This window comes from Onychostruthus taczanowskii, unplaced genomic scaffold, assembly GCF_017590055.1.
Source record: "Onychostruthus taczanowskii isolate IOZ18803 unplaced genomic scaffold, ASM1759005v1 scaffold30, whole genome shotgun sequence".
In the NCBI taxonomy this organism is placed as follows: domain Eukaryota; kingdom Metazoa; phylum Chordata; class Aves; order Passeriformes; family Passeridae; genus Onychostruthus; species Onychostruthus taczanowskii.
The window spans coordinates 2,207,038-2,217,298 of record NW_024500350.1 but is presented as its reverse complement, the minus strand read 5'-3'; the positions used below and the strand labels follow the sequence as shown (position 1 = coordinate 2,217,298).

The 10,261-nt window shown below is 43.9% G+C and overlaps 1 protein-coding gene across 4 annotated transcripts in view; it reads left to right on the top strand.

Annotated features, from left to right (window-relative positions):
- Positions 1-44: 44 nt before the first annotated feature.
- The window catches only part of TMEM94 (transmembrane protein 94), a 50,828-nt gene continuing 40,611 nt past the window's right edge, over positions 45-10,261 (top strand). For all 4 annotated transcript variants that reach the window (XR_005953031.1, XM_041409368.1, XM_041409367.1 and 1 more), the window contains exons 1-2: positions 45-100; positions 8,010-8,136. Coding sequence is in view for 3 of the 4 variants with exons in the window: in XM_041409368.1 (XP_041265302.1) it covers positions 8,113-8,136 (24 nt within the window). In the remaining variant the exon portion in view is untranslated. The remainder of the gene's footprint in view (positions 101-8,009; positions 8,137-10,261) is intronic.

Here is a 10,261-nt window from a genome sequence, read left to right as displayed (position 1 = left end):
GGCCCCCGGGCGCGGGGGCGTCCCGCCTGCCAGTGACCGAGATGGCGGCCCCGGCGGCGCGGCGGGCGAGCGGCCCCGCCGGCAGCGCCCGGCGCGGCGGGTGAGTACGGGCCGGGCGGCGGGGCAGGGCCGGGCTGTGGCTCTCTGGGGAGCGTGGCCGGGGTCCCCACCTCGGTTGAGAGCTGCCCGCCACGAGGGGGGAGGCCCGAGGCAGAGCCCGTGGCGGTCCCGCAGCCCCGCGGCCCCATTGCCCGCAGTTCGCCGGAGCGTTACCCAGCGGCTTAGGAGGAAGAGGAAATTAGAAAAGGACACACAAAAGGCAGTCTAAACACATGGCGGCAGCTCAGCGCTTCTCCCGCAGCTGCGGGACAGGCTCCGGCTAGCAGCGCCACGGAGCATCCCCCGGGGCACCGGGCTCGGAGCATCCCCCGGGGCACCGGGCTCGGAGCATCCCCCGGGGCACCGGGCTCGGAGCATCCCCCGGGCACCGGGCTCGGAGCCAGGCCAGGGGGTGCCCATCAGCCGTGGCTGCGCTTGGGGTAGCTGCAGTTTCACACCCCGCATAAAGGTTTAGTGTCTGGTCCCAAATTCTGGCCTTTAGGAGGTTTTCCAGACTCCTTCCACCCGGGATAGCGTTTCCTCAGCCGGTTCTTTCATTTTGCTTCACTCCTGTGCCTGCTTTGTCGCAGTGTTCTGATCAGCAGAAGTTCGTGGCACACTTTGTTTTGTCCCAGACATCCACCTGTTTCAATTCTCAAAAGCTATGATCCATACAGTTCTTTCTATTTGTTTGGGAGCTTTTCCCTGTCAGGATAACAGAGGCTGTTATTGGTAGGGAAAAGCCTAATAAATTCCCTTTAAAAATGCCATTACATAAAGCATGAGAAGTTTGTCTTAGATGATACTATCTACCCAGAAGACAAAGGGAAAACCCATAAACAGGAGTGGAGAGTGTTTTAGTACACATTTAACACTGAGTTTTCACAGGAAATCTTGTGCCATGGAAGAGTTTCCTTAAGTTAGCCTTACAAATCTTAAAAGTTAGGAAAATAATAGCAAAGACCATAAGCACCCATCCATCTTCCTGAGGCAGCTACCAAGGCATAGATATTTTCATGTTTTCTCAGAAAAGGAAGCTACTAAGGACTGCTTCTTTAAAATCCTATTATTTCCCCCAGCAATTGTAGAATAAACTTCCTAGTTGAACAGAGAGCTCACACACAATGGGACACAATAGAATAGTAGCACTTGAGTTCTGTGAAACACTTTAAGTTACTTAGAAATGCAGGTTTCTGTGTAAACAAACTGTTACTCAACAGCTGCTGTACTGCATTAATCTACAGGGCTTGCTCAGATGTAGTAAAATTTGAATACCCTAGCAAGCAAACTAAATTTATTTTCCAAGAAGCGTGCCTAATATAGGCATACATAGAAATAGCTACATGGTGCTGGTTTTGTGCAAGATATGTTTTATTCTTTAGAGAAGTGGTTTATATTTCCTATCTTTTAGTCAAGCTTATTGAAAAAAAATTTACATAATGTTCTTCTTAACCATGACCTTTTGAACAAACACCTTGCCAACATTTTTTATCTGATGAGAGGATTAAGATATTAGTGCTTCTAGCCTCGGTCACCAAACAAATCAATATTGGAGCTGCAGGTGGAAGCAAGAAAACAAGCCTTTGTCCTCTAATCTTCACATTACAGCTCTGTTTACATCTTGATCTGTCAGGGCCCCACTCAAACTAGGTGCTGGAAGCCACTGCAGCCACTCAGACCAACCTGCCCCAGGCAGAGACACAGCCCTGAGAAGGTATGGGTTGGGAGGGTTTATATCCCCCTGTGGCTGGCTAGGAATGGCCAGGAGCAGAGCCAGAGGCCACGGGGCCAAGAGGGTTGGGTTGAGTTGGCCAAAAGGTTGGCATTGGCCAAGAGGGTTGGGTTGAGTTGGCCAAAAGGTTGGCTTTGGCCAAGAGGGTTGGGTTGAGTTGGCCAAAAGGTTGGCTTTGGCCAGATGGGTTGGGTTGGCCAAAGAGAGTGACCTGCTCGATCAGCATTGTCCTGCACTTAGACCTGTGGGAGCAGGGTTTGCTTTGAGTTGGTTGGGTTCACATCTGTGATAATGTGTATGTTTGAACACTAAATAGGGCACTGTGCATCTCTGGAATGCTCTTGAGTGAAGACTGGGGGGAGATTCTTCAGGAGCTGCAGAGAGAGCTCCGGTTTTCCTTTCACAGCAGAGCGAGGCAGCTCATTGCCCTATTTCTAGACACAGCTCATCCTACATGTGTCCATCATAAAACTTCTGTGTGGCTTGTGAGAATAGCAAAACACACAATCTGTGAAATGCCTTTCCTGGGTAAGGGCTGTGCTTGGAATGGGTGTTTGAGCTTGGTCTGAGTGGCCTTTTCAGGTGCTGAGTCTGCTCTGGGAAACTCCCACAGAACACCTTCCCACTGGCACAGTTTATCAAATATCTCCAAATGGCAAACACTGCTGTAAGAATGCTTTTTTACCTATATTTACTATCAACTATGAGTACAACACCTTTATTTATAGTCTAGAATTAAGAGGAAAAGCTGCACTTTTGTGTCTGAGTCAGTGTGTATTAGCAAAAATTGATTTGCTAAAAGGTCCTATAAATACAGCACAAGCTTTTTAAATTTTTTTGTGCCATTTTCTTTCTGTGGTTTTCTAACATTTCAGTATTATTTAATTTTAAATGGAGGTAGTTATACAATCCTGGTTACAATATCATGATGATGAATGACAGCTGTCAGTTTTGCAGTGAATTCTTCCACAGATTTGCTGTAAAAATTTCTGTTCAAGACATTGTGCTACAATGTCTTGTCTCTCTGCAGGAGCTGTAGAGGCCCTTCCACCTTTCAGAATTGTGCCTTTTATTGCATTTTTCACTTTGATCCAGACTCTCTACATGCTGTGACTTTCTGTGGCAGGCACTACCTGAATCAGAAAAAGTAAAACCAAGTAAAGCCAAGCCTTTTTAACCAAGTAAGGAAAAATGAACACAGCAAATACTTCTTGGATTTACAATACCTTCATTTGTAATACCCCATGTGGAAACAGTAAGGTAGACTAAACTAACATTATAATTCTTTGATCATATTTCTTTTGATAATTGCTTCTCAGCTGACCAAAATTAAATTAAAACAAAAGTAAGTGTTCTTTTACTTGTGGAACATCTTGTTTTATCAGTCTTAATCTTGCAAGTAAACCAAAGGTTTACTTGCAAAAGCAATTCCCTATTCCCCTTCTCCCTCTTTCTTGCTCAGGTTTCATTTTGGGCAATGACTGTCTTTTAAAACAGTCCAATGTGCAAGTCCTGAATGTTGGAGAAAGTAGGAAAGAGTCAGATATTTTTTTTATTGGAAAACTCAGTAAGTAAGGTTTAACAAAAAGTAATTTCACCTCCAAGAGGCACAGTTGTCAATGGATGACACTCAAAGTTCATTTCAAATTTCATCCTGTTTGTGATTCAGAGCAGAATAGACCTCGCTCTGATTCCTGTCATTTAGGAAGGGAAGCAGAGACTGTGTGAAATCAGCTCCTGATTCTTCACAGGCAGGCTCAAATGAGATATGTGACCGCTACTGGGTTGATAATACTTAGCACATATACAACACTATTTCAGAGGATCTCACTTTACACATACTAATAAATTTACTTCACAGTCTCTCTCTGAAGCAGATATGCATATTCCTATCTGCAGTCGGGGGTTATTGAGGCAGAGAATGTTTAGCTGGCCCAAATTCTGACAAGCCTTTTTTCACAGGCAGATACTGAAGCCAAGAAGTGTGTCTGCCAGCTCCCTTGCTGTAATTATTCCATGCTCTCAGTGGGTCTCAAAGCAATTGACAGTATCACTTGATGCACCTTTGGAAGGCCATATATCAGCAAATGTGCCCATGATGCAAATTATCAGGCAGACATCAGCTCCTCATGAGTAGGAAGACCGTATGGTTCTGCTGATATCAAAACAATCAGCTCAAATCAAAGCCATTTTCTCCAAGGCAGCTGCTTTTTTGGGTTATTATCTGTTCCCCCGTGTTTCTATTCTTGGTTGACAGATCAGGCTTCTGTTCTTGAGGAATTCACTTTTGGCAGCAAGAAATGTTCACACTCCCCATAATTTTTCATAGACTAATCTGTGTTGGGAATTTTCAGTAAATAACATGAAAGCATCAGTGATTGAACACTTTAAGGGAAATAGTATCATTAGGTTGATTTATTTTTCTCCCTAAAGACAGCAGCTTCTGAAACACATTTTTCTTTTCTGTCTATAGGTTCTATAATTACCTGATCTTTCTTTTTGCTAGTTGTTTTATAAGTTTGGTAGGCAATATATCATGCTGTATAGGTTTTTATTAAAATTCAACACTGCTGTCTCATACTGATGGTTAAGTGATTTGAAATCCTTGGAAAATCTGAGCTGTAGTATTTTTACCTATATATACACTGGCTGCATAAGACATTGTTATTCAAGAGATGGTCTGGTAAAGAAAAGGGTGAATGGACCCTTGAAAAGTTATGCTGTCCAGAGAGGTGTTTCAAAACACTTGTTGATACTCAGATTGAGCTACAAGACTTGCTCTTTGCTCAGGGCACTTCCAAACTGAAACAAGTTGAGGGGGGATGTGGATGTATTTTTCCAGTTTAAAAAGGATATCAGACACACACGGCAACCCAGGCACAGAACTCCCTCAATCATGTAAAATAGAGATATTCTAAGGTGGGTTGCAGACCTCTCCCCGCAGCTGTGGGATAACCATTGCCTGGGTTTGGCATACAGGACTTCCAGACAGTTGGCTTGCTGTTAAACACTGGATTATTTGGTGAACCCTATCCTGGGTTTCACTCTTGCCCAATGATTTGGAAATATATTTCAGGCTGAATGCAACATGATGACACTTGAACACCACATCCAGCCATTCCCAAGTTTCACAAACTGCTCTAGGCTTGAAAATCCTGAGGAGAATGCAGTGTGCTGGGAAAGTGGAAGGGGTAAACTGGCTGCACTGGGAGTATATGGTGTCTGATTAGAGCAGCCACAGCTTCAGGCATCTCTGATTGTCTGCAGCTGAATATTTGACACCCTCCAACATGTCCCAGCAAAGCAGTCCCACTTCATTTCTGTCCTGCAGAGTGTAACATGTCGACGTGACTAATTACCCGGGCAGACAGAAGGGAGATAAGAACAGGGAGGCCAGAAGGAAGCAGATATTCCAATGTGGAATAGCAGTGCACAAAACTAGGACAGGTCCTGAGTGTGGAGAGTCCCTGGATCAGAGCAGGGATGGAGGTGGGAATTGCAGGAGTCCCTGAAACAGGGGAGTCTGGGAGGGGAGCACACAAGGACCTTGCAGAGTGAGTGGATGCACAACTCTGCACATTTGCAGGCTGCCTCCAGAATTTATTAAGTTGCTGCAGCCTCAGTGTGTGAAGCTGTTTCCTGAGTGTTTGCAAGACATGTGAGGTGTTTAGTTGGAATGACAAAATTCTTGCAGTTTTATTTTGATTGGTTCTGCATTTAAAAGAAAGCATGCAAATCACATCTTCAGTGGCTCCATTGCCAGTCCAGGTACAGAAATTGAGGAAGGTTGATTTCTCATCCTAGCTTGTCTTTGCTATTGGCTTCAGTTATCCCAGTACTAAGATACACTAACCTATCTGGGGTTAGCTGTGTTTGGAATTTTTGGTTCTAAATTAAAATCCTTTTTAAAAGTTGGAAAATTAAACATTCTCCATGTTCTGTGTATGCAGATTGGCACAGGAAAGACTTGCCTTCTTGCTTTCTCTGTGTGAAATATCTACAGTCTACCACTGCTGGTACCTTAAATTAGGGATATGAGAAAAACTAAACCGCTTCTGGGCTGGTTAGGGTGTTCAAATTTTGGAGAAGCCCTGAACATGTACGATGATGAAGCAGTGCTTTGTGCACCACTGATTATTTTCACAAGCTCTTGTTATGTTGTCCATTACAGCTTTTGGATTTCTCTAAACAGGAAATATTCACTCTTTCCAACCCATCCTTTGTATTTTTAACACCGTTGGTGTGTTTCCTGCTTCCTAGCACTGAAGGACTCCAGGCTGGTGTTCCTAAGCATGCAGATGATGTGCTGTGAACTTTAGTGTGTTTTGCATTCAGGATCACATTTCAGTTTGCTGCCAGAACCGAAATGTCATTGAGGGCAGTGCAGAAATTCTGCCTCCTGCCCAGCTCAGCCTCCTGCCCTCTAGCCATAGCCACCCACCCTTGGTGGATGCTTTTGAAATCCAGATCCGGGGAGAAATTCAGGCTCTTAGTTGTGTTTGAACAAGTGAGAGCACGGTGCATAAGTCTTTCTGTAGATCAGCTAATAAATCTTACCTTGGAGGGGACTAAAAAGAAAGATTGTGGATTTATCATGGTCCTTTTATTGTTAGTGACTGTTTTCTCCTTAAAATCATCTTGTCTTGCCTTCCCTTATACAGAAGTCACTCTCAAATTAAAGGCAAGATACTAAGGCTCTAAACTGCTGTGTGCAAACGCACAAAAATACTTTTTCCTCCTTCTCACTCCTGGCCCTTTGCTAGGATCTCTTTGACGGCTTCACTCCAGTAACTTTGTCTGATCTTCTCTTTGCAGTTGCTAATTGGCCTGGCAGGGATATGAAATGACTGGAAATAACTTTATTCCCTCATTGTGTGCACATTGAAAGGGTCACAGAACAGAAAAGTAGGGCAGAGTCCAGGCTGGTGGCTCATGCCTACCAGCCCAGCAGCCAGAAAATGGCACTTGAAGGTGCTGGTTGTGGTTCTGCAGGCAGGTCTTTGATAACCAGCACTGTGAATATTGAGTGCCTGCTCCTTCTCCCCGAGAATGCAGGTGCAGGATTGCCTGCAGGAGAGGAAATACTGATATCTAACTGCAGAGTGGCTTTCTGAGTAAGCTTTTTGATGCCTTTTGTTTTCCTTGAGGTTATGCAGCATTGTCAGAGCTGTGCTGTAGGTGACTGCCACAAGGATGGACTCTCCAGAATCCTTCTTTGAAAGAAGGCAGTGTTGTATAAACCAGGGTAATAAATCTCAGCTGGCAAAGGCCAGTCCTGTTGTATGTAGGTGTGTGGGTGGTTTGGGTTGATTTGCATATTTAGCTGCTTCCTTGTTTGTTTGGATTTAGGAGAAGGATATGTCCGAGCCCTGAGCTTCTGTGTGAGATTAAAAAATAGAACCAGGAATTATTAAACAACAGAAAGACTTTCCCAAAACAATCATAGCATAGTCTTATAGTATCATGTTGTGTTTGTATGTAAGACAGTCCTCTGGAGTAATGTACACCAGAAAAGATATTTGGTGGAAGGAGAAGAAATTTATGCCATGGGAAGTAGAGGGTGAGCTAGAAGAAGGATGTGAATTCCAGAGCTGCTTCCTACCTCAATTCTGTTAGAGTCCCACTTTTGCTGAAAAGAGAAAAGGCCTAGATCTGTGGTCATCTGGCAATATTTTTAGGAGTTCTGGCCTACTTACTGGTGATCAGATCCATGCTCAGCCCAGCAGCACAGCCTTGTCAAAGGTTGTATGTGAAGTTCAGCAAATGGAAGAATCATTATTGCTGTCTCCATTAGGGATTAGCTGGACAAAGCTCCTGGTAGATAAGAGTAACAAGACAAATAGCCGTGGGTGACAGCTTGCTCCAACACCTGGTGGAATCCAGGCTTTGTCAGCCTTTTTTGGAGGCTTGCCCAAAAGCCTGTCAGGACTATAGTCATACTCTTACTCTGCACTGCAGGGAACTTAATTCACCTGTGGATGTCAGATTTTGAGGAGAGTTAAGCTAACTTAGCTTCTGAGTTATGGGGTGGGTTGATGCACTATTGGAAGGACTTTTATCTCCCTAGTTCTCCTTTTAAAGACGAATCCTGTAATTTGAATTTTGTGAATTTCATCACTTTCTTATCCTAAAGGAAGCAATGTGGGAGACTTGATTGCTTCCCCTTCTGTTTCTACAGATGGTGATGTGGTAAATGTAGCCAAGCTCTTCTCTACCTAGGAGACATTCTCCCCTGAGGAGCAGTCCCCTTTTGCTGGACATGCTTACAGAACTGCACAGCCATGGATCTCAAGGAGAAGTGTCAGGTAGGTTTGCTAATAACAGTCATACCCAGTTTAAGTGTTGAGTCCTTTTAAATGTCTTTATTATTTTGGGTCAAGATTCACATGGTGGCATTGTTATGTAGTGATATAATCCATGGTTAGTATGGAAATTGAGAGTTCTGTCATCTTCACATCCCTGTGTCAGCAGAGAAATCCTTTGTAGGGTGGAGAATGAGGCACCACAGTGGAACAGTGCAGGTGGGGTGTCCTCTGTCACAACTGCAGTGTCTCTTTTGTGCTCTAAGCTGGGGCTCCTTTCCCATGGACACTCAACTTGGCTTTACTTGAAAGGCTGAATTCACTGAAAAATTTTTTAAATAAACTAGGGCAATGAAGTAATCTGAGTCCAGTTTTGCTGATGGTAACTTGGGGTCTCAGCCAGCTCTGATGAAAGAACAGTCTTGGCTTTTCTCTCTGGTGTCACTTTCCCCACACATCATGAGCTTTTGTCTGTTGGCTGTCTCTGTTTTCTCTGTGCATCCCTTCCTTGCTGTTTTGTTTGCAGTGGTGAGGAATGGTTTTGTTCATTAGTGCAAAGTACCTGTTAGGGACTCACCTAGACCAAAAGATACTACAGCAATGTAAGTGACTTCTAAAAGGCAGTTTTTCACATCAGCTGTGGCATTTGCCTACTCAGCTGCTTCTTTGCTGGGTTTCTGCTCTGAGCTGTGCTGGACCAGGCTCACTCCTGCCCCGACCTCTTGGTTCTGGAGTGCTCAGAGGACATGTTTGACCTATGTTGTTTTATATCAAATTGCTTTATTACCATGGAGTTAACATTCTAATGAGGACAATTATCTACGTGTTCTCTTGTTAATGACATCATGGGCTAATCTGGTATTGATCATTTTAAGAGATGATGCAATTACCACTGTTTAGAGGGGTGTGTTCTGTGCGGGAGCTGAGCAGGGCATAGTGGGGACACTTTCACTGTAGGTCACTATATTTAGCTCACCTTTCTCATATGACATTCTTCACTGTACAGTGCAGGAGGATCATATCAAATTGCTGGACAGGCAGCAGCATGGACAGTGTTGTAATAGACCTTTAAAAGGCGTATTAGGAAGGTGTCCTGACAAGGAGGTTACAGGGGGAATAATGGTGTTCTCAAGTCCTAACCTGCTCTCCTGACTTCTTGAAATTTTTTCTCCTTCCTTTCTGAACAGCTATTAAAACTGAAGGCAAGAGATCACCACAGTCTTTTAAATATGAATTAAAAATACCCACAGATACATAAGGCTGTGTTTTATGACTTACTTTGAATTCTGAGGAAAGACCGTGATTTTATACTTGTTAGCAACCCCAAGCAGGGGGCCTGGAACTAGATGATCTTTAAGGTCCCTTTCAATCCAAACCATTTTGTAATTATTATTTGGTGCTAAGGAGTTTGCTCCTTTTTTCTTTTTTAATACTGCAGATCCTCGTTCCACCCCATCTAAGGTGGAATCCATCTTCCTTCCCAAAGTGAAGAACTTGGACACATACACCATAATAAGGGAACAAATTAACCTGCTTTGTAACCTCAGCAGTAAGTTTGATGTGCTAGGTTTATTTTAAAATGCTAAAAATAAAATGAACCCACGTGAAAACATCAGTCCCAAATCTGGCTGAAAGCAATCTCTTCAATATGTGTGTATGTGATGGAGAGTTAGCACTCCTGGAGCAGGAGATGTGCTCAGAGCACTGCTGCAGCACAGACATCTGTCACTCAGATGAGAGACTTGTCCTCTGGCTCCAGCTGGCTGATAAGTTCCCTTGTCAGGAATGGCTGAGGATCAGAGTTTGTCAGGTGCAATGCAGGCTGCCTTCCAGTTTTTGCCAGAAGCCAGACACCACAGAGAAAGGCAGAGTATTCTTCTTAAATTAAATGTGTTCATATCGTGTTCTTTCTCCTCCTCCTCTGACTTTAATTTTCTGTGTGTTCCTGAAGTGAATTTAATCCTTGTGGAAGGTGCCAGAATCTCTGCTCTAAGACCACTCAGCACGTACTGAGAAAGCAGCACTGATTTCTGCAGAACAGTGGGAGGCTCCTGAGTTTGTGTTGCATTAGACAGAGGCTGGATTTGCAGCCACACAACTAATAAAAATTATTGACATCATTCATTCC